Below are 14,324 nucleotides of genomic sequence, written 5' to 3'. Positions count from 1 at the left end.
ATGAGTAAGCTTCCCACAGAATGGATTGAATCATCTCCCCCATTCACATATGGTGGGATGGATTGTTTTGGCCCTCTCATGACTATACAAGGACAAAAAGAGCAAAAAAAGATATGGCCTGGTCTTTACATGTTCTAACTCTCATGCTATCTATACTGAAATGTGAGTCTTCAGTCTGCGCTTGAAGGTGGTCAGGGAGTTGGCAGTTCTGACCTCGATGGGAAGGTCACTCCACCAACGGGGAGCCAGGACAGACAGCAGTCTTGAGAGGGTAAGGCAGGTGTGGAGAGGAGGAGGGGCCAGGTGACCATAGGGATCTGGCTGGCATGTAGGGTTGGATCAGTTTCTGGAGGTATGCTGGACATAACCCCTTGACTGCCTAGTAAACTACCACCAACGTCTTAAATTTGATGCAGGCTGTAACAGGTAGCCAGTGAAGGGCACTGAGCAGAGGCATAATGTGAGAGGAATGAAGGAGCTTGTAGACCAGGCAGGCTGCAGCATTCTGGATGAACTGCAGGGGTCTATTGGCAGATGCTGGAAGGCCAGCAAGGTCAGAGTTTCAGTAGTCCAAGCAGGAGAGGATCAGTACTTGGACCAGGAGCTGAGTAGAGTAGGTGGTGAGGAAGGGGCAGAACCTTTAGATGTTATAAAGGAGAAATCTGCATGTCCGGGTCACTGCAGTGATGTTCACCAAAGAGGAGAGTCTGTCACAATGTTCTCTTGTAACAAAATGAACATAAAGTTAGTTCAAATCATGTGCATGTGTTATAATTTTTAAAAGATGCCTTTTTAAAGATGTTATAATTAAAAAAAAGATTTAAAGATTATTTATTAGTGATAATCAACAATAGCAGTTGGTGAGAGTGTCATTTGGTTTTGTGTGTGTGTGTGTGTGTGTGTGTGCGCGCGCATGCGCATGGACAAGCTGTTGTTCTGAATCTTTTGATGATATTACACACTGTAGATGATGATATGTTCAAACTCTTTGCAATTTTACACTGTTGAACTCCTTTCTGATATTGCTCCACTATTTGTCGGCGCAGAATTAGGGGGATTGGTGATCCTCTTCCCATCTTTACTTCTGAGAGCCGCTGCCACTCCAAGATGCTCTTTTTATACCCAGTCATGTTAATGACCTATTGCCAATTGACCTAATGAGTTGCAATTTGGTCCTCCAGCTGTTCCTTTTTTGTACCTTTAACTTTTCCAGCCTCTTATTGCCCCTGTCCCAACTTTTTTGAGATGTGTTGTTGTCATGAAATTTCATATGAGCCAGTATTTGGCATGAAATTTCAAAATGTCTCACTTTCGACATTTGATATGTTGTCTATGTTCTATTGTGAATACAATATCAGTTTTTGAGATTTGTAAATTATTGCATTCGGTTTTTATTTACAATTTGTACTTTGTCCCAACTTTTTTGGAATCGGGATTGTATATCCATCATAGATATGAATATGAAGAGCATATTCATTTCCTAAAATAAGATTTTAGACCCAGCTTCCTGCTTGATGCTGATCACACCCTTTTATAAAATGTCATGTTATTTCTATTTCAGTTGCAGGGCAAGGATATAATAACATAATTTTAGACTTTCAGGACAAATATAAATGAATGCTGTTAAGTTTAACTGTCCCAATTTACCTGACTTCACCTCATAGAGTTAGTGAGTCACCGCGTGTGAGCGAATGTTTCAGTAACGTAGGTATAGGTTAGGGCTAGGTAGGATCTGGGAGAGCTTGATTTGGTAAGGCTAGGCTTATTTGCCTATTTTGTGTGTGGTAGTTGATCTCCAATTGTGTCTATGTTTGTGTGCGCTGTGGATGGCCTTCAGGCCTCCTGCGTTTTCACTGTTTTTATGCTGTTATTGCTGACTGGCAAGGGTCTAAAGGTTCCTACACCATGGCTAAGTATCTTTAGCACTGAATTTCCTACAAATCTGGTGAAAAGGACCAAAGCCTGCCATGTTTAATCAACTAATGCTTGGCAAATTGAACGAAGGTTTGTTTTTTTTGGGGTTTGTTAATTTTTTTGCCAATAACTTATTCTACTTGGAATCTGTTGAGCAAGTTGTGTTAGCCGATTGGCATCTATAGTGGTGCACAACTGCTTGTGAATACGTCTTCCAGTGGTCTCTACCCTGCTGTGCAGTCATTGTATAGGCAACATCATAGTATGGCTCAAGCTGGAATGCTATTCAACTACCTGGACTGGAATGGCACTATCTTCATTACTTGCAACACTCCTTGGTATTTAGCATTAGGCAAAATCAAGCATTGCTATTGTCCGTGCATATATTATGCAAACACCACTGCTTCTTTCTATTGTCAACTGGTGGGTGATATAGGCTACATCCACACGACAACGGCAACGAGATGTTATTAAAAAAAATATCGCGTCCACATGGGCAATGGATCAGTAAAATATCAGGTACATATGGCAACGCAACGCTTGCTGAAAACGATGCAATACACATGCCACACCTCTAGGGGCGCTGTAAGACGGTCCCTTCGGAGACACCAGAACAATAGAAGTAAGGACGCATGCGCATAAACTATTATGCGCGAGACTTCATATTAGCCACAAAGTCAGAAAAATCTGTTCGTAAAATTACATTATAATGACCAAATACAATGAAAAGTATTTTTCCAGTTTCACCTGTGAAAGGTAATCCCATGTGATCTCGTTTGGATGGCAAACCTGTTGGTACAGTTAAACGCAGCACATGAATGAGGCATCTTTATTCTCCGCTTTGAGCCATCCAATATGGCAGCAAGGATGACGTATGATTCTACGTGGAAGGCGGCGTCTTTAATGGTCCAGAATAAATTGAATGCTACACGTTGATGGATTAATTTGCTCTTCTACGCCCTTTTTGAGGAATGTATTGTAGGACTTAAACCAACATCTGAAGAGGTGAGATCGCTCCTTTTTTTCCCTATTTTTGCTGGCGGGATTGACTCTGCCCTAAGGGCTATTCTCTCTCTCTCTCTCTCTCTCTCTCTCTCTCTCTCTCTCACTTTGCACCATTACACAATAAATATTCACAGTGAAAATATTTTGTAAGCGCGTTTCATGAACCAAGTTATAGGATTTGTTGACAACTCGCATCGAGTTTGTTACACTTCTACCTGGCGTGAAGCACATGTGGTTGTGACGTCATCGTAAACAAATCCGTTCTACTCATCCAGACGACTTCGCAACAGCTCCGTTGCCAGATCTTTCCACTCTGGAACCCGTTCTCAAAAGATTTCGTTTTGGGGCACCCAAAACGCCGGTGCCGTGTGGACGCCAGGCCGAAACAATAAACAATTTTATCAGATTCACCTGAATCCGTTGCCATGTGGACAGGGCCATAGTGTTCAAGTTAAACCTTGGACCTGTGAATATGTCATGAAGGGGCATGCAAAGGAACAATGTCTTTGGTGTTGATTCTATGCATTCTTCTCGGATCTCTCGTTTATAGGACCAACAGGCTGTGCGTTAACAATGGCCATTGTTTAAGGTGTCGAGTCTCCACAAAGCATCACTATTTGAATAATATTCCTTTAAATGCTCCCATTACCGCTCTGAATGATAAATCGCTGAGGCTTTGTGTAGTTAACATGTGCTTGCTTGGAAATAAGTCTGCTGACTCCATGGATTATGTACTGGACTTTTAATTTCTTGTATTAAGTAAAAAAAAATAATGTAAAGTGCACACAGTCCTTCACTGTAAACATAACACACTTTCAGTAACAGAATTTAAGCCTATATAAACACTGACTCACACATGCAGCGTTGCCAGATACTGCTGACGTTTTCCAGCCCAAAATATGTTCAAAACCTGCCAAAATGCACTTGAAAAGGCCTAATTGAGCAGGAAACCGCCCAATCTGGCAACACTGGATGTAAGGTGGAAGGTAGTTTGTCGACATCACCTCAAGACGATGCCAACGATTGGTCAAATTTGCGGGAAAGTTGCGGTGATTGGACATAATTGCAACACCGCCCTGAATTCGCGGGGATTGGTTGAATTTGCGTTGAAGTTGCAAATCGCAACGTCGCAAAATCCTGGAGGGTCTGATTAATCATGTCTGTGTGTATATCCATTCTCAACACATTCCTCATTCCCAAATGCACTGTACAAGTGTCTTGTATGAGGTTAAGTCAAAAAGTTCTAAGACCGATGTTATAATTTCAAAAGAATTCAAAAAAGGAATACAAACGAATTCTCTGATGGAAATATCACTTGCAGAAGTGTTTAGACTTAAATGGAGGATATGTAGAGAAATAGCTTTATTTTCATAAATTTTTTTTTCATTTGTCTTAGAACTTTCTGACTTACCCTCGTATTAAGCCATGAGGGTGCAATATGTGAGCATGTAAAACTTGGCAGACAGTTGTGTTTATTAGACATCCACATTTCACAACCAGGTGTGTCTACATGTTTATCTAGTTTTTATTTATTTATTTATTTTAAACAGCTGTATTTGCTCCTACAAAATCAAAAAGGAAAAAATGAAGAAACAAACACATTTAGTTGCAGTTGTATCTAACATGTAATGCATTTATTCTGCAGGAGAGAGATCAACAAGGTCATGATTTCTCACTTAAAATTAATTTCTATTCAAAGAAAGTGCTTTTCACAAAACAAAGTGCAGGACAAACTTTAATAATAAAACATTAATAGGGAGTAAAGCAGAAATCTTCCATTACTATATTTAATATTAATAACATGTTGAACTAATGATCTATTCATTACAACAGTAATCTTAATGTCTTATCTATAGTGTGTGTGTCTATATATATATATATATATATATATATATATATATATATATATATATATATATATATATAAATAACTCTCATGACTGTATACATAATTGGCTATATATCAAACAGAATATTTGTAATATTACTGTAATGAAATCCGAAGTTCACAAAGATCACGGAGATAATCCTCATTGTCTTCACAGCTCAGTGCTTTCTCAAAGCACTCTATGGCTTGTTGCTTTTCTCCTTGTTCCTTATGAATGATTCCGAGTATTCCAAAGGCCTCTCCATCCTGTGGGTTGTTCTCAATTCTTCTCTTTGCAATATTTTTCAGACGTTCAGCACTTTTCTTCCCATGATATGTATTTGGATTTATCTTCAGACATTCAGTGTAGTGTTTGATGGCAGCAGGCTCACATTTCATTCTGTACTGCTGGAATTCTGCATAACAGAAATTAACATACCAGCAGGTCTCATTTCTTTCTTTAGCTGTCTGAAATGCATTCTGGAACATTTCTTCTGCTCTCTGCATATCCTGCTTCGCCCCATACTGGAGGGCCAGATCACTCATAGCAGCAATGAAGCCAGTCTTCAGTTCGGTCGCCATCTCCAAGTGGTAGGTGCACTCCTCTTGAGCTTGCTTAAGTTCAGCACCTGTTCTGTGGTGGCTTCCTGCAAACCTCAGATTCTGGATCTTTTTCTTATAGGAAAGCCCCAGCTGATGGTGTATAAAGGCTACATTGGACACTTTCTCTAATGCTCTCTTTAGGAGGGCAATAGACCTGTCCACAGACCCTTGAATCCGCAAAAACTTTGCAACATATCGAAGCACATGTGGATGTTCTGGAGAGCTCTCTAAGGCTTGCTCCACTTGGCTCTCTGCCTCACTCACCTGCTTGTGAGCAGTTAAGCTAAGAGCAAGCAGAACCTTAAGAACATCATCATCTGGGTTCATGGCTATGGCCCGTCTAAGCTGATCAATTACATTTTCACTTGAAGTTTCATTTGACACCGCTGAATTTTGGAGTATATACTTCAGCCGATACAGAGCAATAGCAAGGCCAGCATTCCATTCACCCTCCTCTGGTTCCAGCTCCAGGGCCTTCTTGAAGCACTCTTTAGCCCTTTCATAATATTTGCGAGAAAACTTAAGGAATGTCCATCCTTTTTCTCCAAGCACCTCAGCATATGGGACAGATGGATATTTCACTTTAATATTGCTCAGCTTACTCAAGTAGCTTTCACACTCTGTGAAATTACCCATGTGATAGTATAACCATGCAAGATCTCCATAAGCAACAACAAGCAACTTGTCACAGTCATTTCCACGAGACTTAGTGAGCTCTACAGATCTCTCAAAGTTGCTGAGAGCCTCAGTATTGGATCCAAGAAGATATTTCACAAATCCCATATAGCTGTGTGCACGTGCAACTCCTGCCTCCCCTCCAAGATCCAGGTTAAGCTGTTCTTCTAGCCTGTTCAGAAGGTCAGTGAGATCTACATCATTTTTGTTCAGACCCCAGGTAAAATGGCATTCCAGCTGAAGAAGTCTGGGTTTGAAAATTGTGTCTTGTGTTGAACTGGTAGAGAAAGAAATAACTGAGTCATGCATGAATGAAACTCACTAAAACAATATAATTCTCAGGAAAAAAACAATATAAACCATTTATATCATTAAAGTACATGTAAAGCATTCCTCTATGGTACAAGAGTGGTTCATAAGGTTCAATTATGTACCTTCAATTATTTTTGTAACATTAATTCACATTATGGGCGGCACGGTGGTGTAGTGGTTAGCACTGTCGCCTCACAGCAAGAAGGTCCGGGTCCGAGCCCCGGGTCCGGCGAGGGCCTTTCTGTGCGGAGTTTGCATGTTCTCCCCGTGTCCGCGTGGGTTTCCTCCGGGTGCTCCGGTTTCCCCCACAGTCCAAAGACATGCAGGTTAGGTTAACTGGTGACTCTAAATTGACCGTAGGTGTGAATGTGAGTGTGAATGGTTGTCTGTGTCTATGTGTCAGCCCTGTGATGACCTGGCGACTTGTCCAGGGTGTACCCCGCCTTTCGCCCGTAGTCAGCTGGGATAGGCTCCAGCTTGCCTGCGACCCTGTAGAAGGATAAAGCGGCTAGAGATAATGAGATGAGATGAGACTAACGGTAGAAACAAAATGTGCCCTTATGGGTAACTTTGCTTTCAGTGAAAGGGAAGGTTTAGTATTCAGGCAGAATGACAGCACTTACCTCATTGTGGTCAGTCTCTGTGTATCTCACACTGTGAAAACAAATCAGGGAGACTACAATGACACGGACATAAGTGATTTAAATCTCCACCCATATGTTCAGGAAAGGAAACCGAAAGTATTTACTTTTCAAATGCAGTCTCAACTTTTTGGATGACATTATCAGCAAATAACAATGTAAACTTCTGGATTGAAATCGTAAATGAAGTAACTGGGTGTCAAATATCAAGTCATTTTTAAAAACATAATTTACAAAGCAGCACATCGTCCATAATTAAGCATTACACTGTAAAACCCGATAAGGTCACTGAGCTCAAAAATTTTATTGAAACCGATTATGTAAAAATTATTGAGGTAAGTAACTTAAATTTTTTAAGGTAAGATTTCTTAAAAAATTACAATTAAGTGTAACTACAGTGTAATTTTTAAGAAATCTTACCTTAAAAAATTTAAGTTACTTACCTCAAAAATTTTTACGTAATCGGTTTCAATAAAATTTTTGAGCTCAGTGACCTTATCGGGTTTTACAGTGTATTAAACAGAAGCAGAAGATAATACAACCCCAAAAAAGCCAGGACAAACTACAAATTGTAAATAAAAACGGAATGCAATGATGTGGAAGTTTCAAAATTCCATATTTTATTCAGAATAGAACGTAGATGAGGGCGGCACGGTGGTGTAGTGGTTAGCGCTGTCGCCTCACAGCAAGAAGGTCCTGGGTTCGAGCCCCGGGGCCCGTGTCCGCGTGGGTTTCCTCCGGGTGCTCCGGTTTCCCCCACAGTCCAAAGACATGCAGGTCAGGTTAACTGGTGACTCTAAATTGACCGTAGGTGTGAATGTGAGTGTGAATGGTTGTCTGTGTCTATGTGTCAGCCCTGTGATGACCTGGCGACTTGTCCAGGGTGTACCCCGCTTTTCGCCCGTAGTCAGCTGGGATAGGCTCCAGCTTGCCTGCGACCCTGTAGAAGGATAAAGCGACTAGAGATAATGAGATGAGATGAGATGAGAACGTAGATGACATATCAAATGTTTAAACTGAGAAAATGTATCATTTAAAGAGAAAAATTAGGTGATTTTAAATTTCATGACGACAACACATCTCAAAGAAGTTGGGACAAGGCCATGTTTCCCACTGTGAGACATCCCCTTTTCTCTTTACAACAGTCTGTAAACGTCTGGGGACTGAGGAGACAAGTTGCTCAAGTTTAGGGATAGGAATGTTAACCCATTCTTGTCTAATGTAGGATTCTAGTTGCTCAACTGTCTTAGGTCTTTTTTGTCGTATCTTCCGTTTTATGATGCGCCAAATGTTTTCTATGGGTGAAAGATCTGGACTGCAGGCTGGCCAGTTCAGTACCCGGACCCTTCTTCTACGCAGCCATGATGCTGTAATTGATGCAGTATGTGGTTTGGTGTTGTCATATTGGAAAATGCAAGGTCTTCCCTGAAAGAGACGTTATCTGGATGGGAGCATATGTTGCTCTAGAAGCTGGATATACCTTTCAGCATTGATGGTGTCTTTCCAGATGTGTAAGCTGCCCATGCCACATGCACTAATGCAACCCCATACCATCAGAGATGCAGGCTTCTGAACTGAGCGCTGATAACAACTTGGGTCGTCCTTCTCCTCTTTAGTCCAAATGACACGGCGTCCCTGATTTCCATAAAGAACTTCAAATTTTGATTCGTCTGACCACAGAACAGTTTTCCACTTTGCCACAGTCCATTTTAAATGAGCCTTGGCCCAGAGAAGATGTCTGCGCTTCTGGATCATGTTTAGATATGGCTTCTTCTTTGAACTATAGAGCTTTAGCTGGCAATGGCGGATCGCACGGTGAATTGTGTTCACAGATAATGTTCTCTGGAAATATTCCTGAGCCCATTTTGTGATTTCCAATACAGAAGCATGCCTGTATGTGATGCAGTGCCGTCTAAGGGCCCGAAGATCACAGGCACCCAGTATGGTTTTCCGGCCTTGACCCTTACGCACAGAGATTCTTCCAGATTCTCTGAGTCTTTTGATGATATTATGCACTGTAGATGATGATATGTTCAAACTCTTTGCAATTTTACACTGTCGAACTCCTTTCTGATATTGCTCCACTATTTGTCGGCGCAGAATTAGGGGGATTGGTGATCCTCTTCCCATCTTTACTTCTGAGAGCCGCTGCCACTCCAAGATGCTCTTTTTATACTCAGTCATGTTAATGACCTATTGCCAATTGACCTAATGAGTTGCAATTTGGTCCTCCAGCTGTTCTTTTTTTGTACCTTTAACTTTTCCAGCCTCTTATTGCCCCTGTCCCAACTTTTTTGAGATGTGTTGCTGTCATGAAATTTCAAATGAGCCAATATTTGGCATCTCATCTCATTATCTCTAGCCACTTTATAATTCTACAGGGTCGCAGGCAAGCTGGAGCCTATCCCAGCTAACTATGGGCGAAAGGCGTGGTACACCCTGGACATAGACACAGACAACCATTCATACTCACATTCACACTCACATTCACACCTACGGTCAATTTTAGAGTCACCAGTTAACCTAACCTGCATGTCTTTGGACTGTGGGGGGAACCAGAGCACCAGGAGGAAACCCACGCGGACACGGGGAGAACATGCAAACTCCGCACAGAAAGGCCCTCGCCGGCCACGGGGCTCGAACCCGGACCTTCTTGCTGTGAGGCGACAGCGCTAACCACTACACCACCATGCCGCCCAATATTTGGCATGAAATTTCAAAATGTCTCACTTTCGACATTTGATATGTTGTCTATGTTCTATTGTGAATACAATATCAGTTTTTGAGATTTGTAAATTATTACATTCCGTTTTTATTTACAATTTGTACTTTGTCCCAACTTTTTTGGAATCGGGGTTGTAATCTCCTTTCTTTAACTTTTAGTTTTCATTTCTCCACCCACAGCACCATACTGGAGTCACGGGAGTGCCATTAAAAAGAACAACCCTGCAAAAAAAAAAAAAATTTTTGAAAAAATATCAGGAAATTAATTAAAATAAAAGAATATGAAAATAAAGGCAGAAATAAAAATTAAATTAAATTAAAAAGATAAATAGTTTTGGACAGACCTACTGTACTTATCTACCACACATCTTTATTTTATTTAACTGAATGTGGACTTTTAGGAAGCAACAGCTACAGAAAAAAAAATGAACTGAATGAGCAATGTGAATGTGTGTCTGGTTTTGGGGGGTGGGTTCCTGCCTGTGTTTTTGGCAGTGAAAATATTTTTGAGTTGAATAACTAATGCTGTCCTTTAATATAACCATGCAGGCAAAACAATATGACTGCCAGGTAATATGTGTGCAGGTGCATTTTTGGTGGGTAGTATTTTTATTTTTAATTTATTTTACTATTAATGTTTTCATCAAAACATTGCTACACGAGGGGATAACATGCTAGATTTTGTATACACACAATGTTCTCTTGTAACAAAATGAGCATGTAGTTAGTTCAAATCATGTGCATGTGTTATTTTTTAAAAGATGCCTTTTTAAAGATGTTATTTTTAAAAAAGATTTAAAGATAATTTATTAGTGATAATCGACAACAGCAGTTGGCGAGGGCATCATTTGGTTTTATACGTGTGTGTGTGTGTTTGTGTGTGCTTAAGCAGGTGTGTAATTTAACTGCGGGTGAATGAATGTTTTAATGAAAGTCTGCATAAAATCCATTATACCCCTTCACTTTTCCTCTCTCCACATTTTTTATTTTAATATAATACCAATTAACCTCAATTACAATCATGGTTTTGTAATTTGAGACATCTTTAAAAAAAATTATAACGTGTAAATGATTTAAACTAACTTTCTATTCATTTTGTCACAGTAGAACATCCTAAATTTATATCCATCATAAATATGAATATGAAGAGCATATTCATTTCCTGAAATAAGATTTACATCCTCATACAAGGCATTCTCATTGTGAAAAGTAAGTCACATGTACATGGACTGGCATTTAATGTTGTATTTGTTCCTTTCTATTTGTTTTTTGTCTGTTCATATTCTTTTTGGGGGAGTAAAGTCAGTTTAAAAATGCCGTTAAATGCATAGGCCTATAGGCCAAGTTTAATGACCTTGAGGTTATCAGAGGTCATATGTCGTTTTACAAATGAAAAATGAATTCAGCACCCAAACATTTAACAAACAAGGCCATTTGCTAACTTCATTAATCATTTTAGTACATTTCATTCCTTAGAAAGCTGAGAAACTGGGTTCAGCTGAGACGTTTACAGGCCCAAAGTTCAATGACCTCTAGAGGTCAACAGAGGTCAGATAGAGCTCGGCATATTGCAGATTTGAATTCGGCACACCCAAATTGACAAAATAAGACGGTTTGCCGACTTTGTCTCAAAAATGCCTTTAACTCCTTAAATAAGCACTTTTTTGAATTTTGGTACCAGTCTAGCTTGTTACATAGGTGGATTTCAAGAAGAGTTTCTTTTGGAATATCTAGGAATGTTTCTTTAGATTTATCTTTAACCCAGTCTCTAATTTGTAGGAATTTGAAGAGACTATAATTAGGAAGATTGAATTTTTCATTTAGTTGTTGGAAGTTAGCAAAAGTATCATTAATGTATAAATCAGCAACTGTTTGGATTTTTCTATCTTTCCACCCCCGCAATACTGAGTCAGCAATGTGGTGTGAGAGGTTGGGATTACCGCACAAAGGTGCCCTTCTGAGAAAAGAAATACTTGTGTCCAGAAGTGAGTGAGATTCTTGCCAAGCAGCAAATGTGTTCAGTATTATTGAATTGTGAGTGTGGCTAAACATTTTTTTGTACCTAAAAATGGAACATCCTTTAAAGGCATAGACTTCATCTCATGTTGTTCGATTGGGACCCATGTAACCTCGCTATTCTCTGCATGCAGCCAGATCCAAATTGATCGTTACTGAGAAGCAAGATAATAATTCCTAAAGTTTGGTAGGTTAAGTCCTTCCCTTGAATATGGAGCCTGCAGAGAGGTGAGTTTGAATCTAGGGTTTTTCCTTTGCCATATAAAAGGAGTTATAATGTTGTTAAGCTCTTTAAAAAAACTCTTGGGAACATTTACAGAAAGACATTGAAATAGGTAAATAAACTTAGGCAAAATGTTCATTTTAATAGTGTTAATTCTGCCTATGAGATACAATGGGAGATCCATCTTTGAAGGTTAAGTTTGGTTTGTTCCAAGAATTTCATATAGTTCTGTTTAAATATATGCCCATCTGACTTGCCAATTTGTATACCCAAATATTTGAAACCATTGTTGCACCACTTCAATGGGTCAGTGAGAGCTCTGATATTTTTGTCCAGTATATTTAGTGGTAGAATCTTGCTTTAAGTGTAATTTAAATTATACCCTGAACCTGCACTATATTCTTTGAGGCATTCCAATAGAGGGGGGACTGATGTGTGTGGATCGGTTATATATAAAAAGAGATCATCTGCATACAGAGAAAGTTTATGTTCACTTGTACCAAATTTAATTCCAGGTGTTGGAGCGGATGGTGACGGTTAATGGTTCGATCACAAGTGCGAAGAGTGGTGGGGGGTGGGGGGTCTTGGACAGCCTTGCCTGCAGCCTCCGGATAAGGAGAAAGTGTTAGACAGAACATCATTTGTTAAAATATTAGCTTTGGGAGCATTAAAAATTTTTTTAATATACCGAGTGAATTTCTCTCCAAAGCCCATAGCCTCTAGAGTCCGAAAGAGAAAGCTTGATTCAATCCTGTCAAATGCTTTGTTTGCATCTATAGATATTATTAGCATAGGATTTTGATTTTTTTGAACAATGTTCAGTATGTGGAGCAGTCGCCGTACATTATCTGCTCCGTGCCTGCTTTTAACGAAGCCTGTTTGGTCAGCGTGTATTATCTTTGGGATAACATCTTCCAGTCTGAGAGCAATTAGTTTGGACAGTATTTTATAATCTGCATTTAGAAGGCTGAGGGGTCTGTATGAGTCACATTTCTGTTTGTCCTTACCCGGTTTTGGAAGCAGTGTGATTGTTGCGATTTCCAATGAGTCTGGTAATTTTTTATTTTCTAGCGCTTCTTTAAACATGTGGGGGGGGGGGTCAGTAATTTTTTTGAAAAGGCCTTATAATACTCGACAGGGAAACCATCTGGCCCGGGAGTCTTGTTATTTTGTAAAGAATTAATGGCTTGGAGTACCTCCATTTCTGATATATCTGCATCAAGCAGTTCTCTATCCTCATCTTGTAATTTAGGAAGGGTTATTCCATCCATAAACCTTTTTGCTTCGATATTATCAGTGTCCTGCCCCGTTTTATATAAATCTTCATAAAATTGTTTGAATTCTGCATTTATGGATGGTGAATCGTCAAGGAATCTGCCGTCCTCTGTTAATATTGAGTGTATAAACTTATCAGATGTTTCCTTTCTAATTTGCCAAGCCAAGAGTTTACTTGTCTTGTTCCCAAATTCATAATAGTGATACCTAGTTCTGCCCATAGCTGCTTCCTCTTTGTTGGTACATAGATTATTATACTGCATCCTTGTGTTTATTAGTGTATTAAGGTGTTCTTCCTTTCTGGTGGCAATGTAGTCCTGTTCCTGCTTTTTAATATCACTTTCTAATCTAGTTACTCTCTCTCTCTCTAATTTTTTTTTTACCTTATGGGTACTGTATGATAAAATCTGACCTCTCATATAAGCTTTAAGAGCCTCCCAAATGTTAGCGTGAGAAGAGGAATTTAAATTGCCATCAAGAAATATTTCAATGTTAGTGGTCATATATGAAATAAATTCAGGGTCTTTTAACATGTAATTTTTAAATCTCCACCTACGGGTTGTGGGCTGTGGAGTATCAATCATCCAGGAGAGTTTGATGGGATTATGATCTGAGAAGGTAGCTGCTAAATAGGAGCATTCTATCACTGTGGCCATCATATCTTGTGGCACCAAGAACATGTCAATTCTAGAGTGTGTATTATGTGTTGGTGAAAAGAAAGAAAAATCCCTCTGATTTGGATAAAGATTTCACCACACGTCAATTATGCCTTTCATACCTTGGTTTAGTGCTGTTGCCGCCTTTGATAGTGAAGTTGTTTTGGGTGATGATCGATCCAAAAGAGGGTTTAAGACCAAATTAAAGTCTCCACCCACAACACATTGACCCCCAATTGTAGCCAGTTTCATAATCAGATTGTTAAAGAACAATGGGTCATCGTAGTTAGGCACATATACATTCACCAAAAATATCTTGTTCCTACCGTATTTATTTCACAGTCTACAAGCAAAAATCTGCCATTTTTATCCTTTTCAACTGAATTTAATTTAAAGTTCAGGTGTTTATTGAT

At 39.5% G+C, this 14,324-nt stretch overlaps 1 protein-coding gene across 1 annotated transcript; it reads right to left on the bottom strand.

The window, feature by feature from the left end:
* Nucleotides 1–4,903: 4,903 nt before the first annotated feature.
* On the bottom strand, nucleotides 4,904–6,373 carry LOC132897614 (interferon-induced protein with tetratricopeptide repeats 5-like). The gene has a single exon (XM_060938856.1). The coding sequence runs from the start codon at nucleotides 6,371–6,373 to the stop codon at nucleotides 4,904–4,906; it is 1,470 nt and encodes a 489-aa protein (XP_060794839.1).
* Nucleotides 6,374–14,324: the final 7,951 nt, after the last annotated feature.

This window comes from Neoarius graeffei, chromosome 14, assembly GCF_027579695.1.
Source record: "Neoarius graeffei isolate fNeoGra1 chromosome 14, fNeoGra1.pri, whole genome shotgun sequence".
NCBI lineage: Eukaryota > Metazoa > Chordata > Actinopteri > Siluriformes > Ariidae > Neoarius > Neoarius graeffei.
The sequence above is the reverse complement of the archived record's forward strand: the minus strand, read 5'-3'. Positions and strand labels throughout refer to the sequence as shown.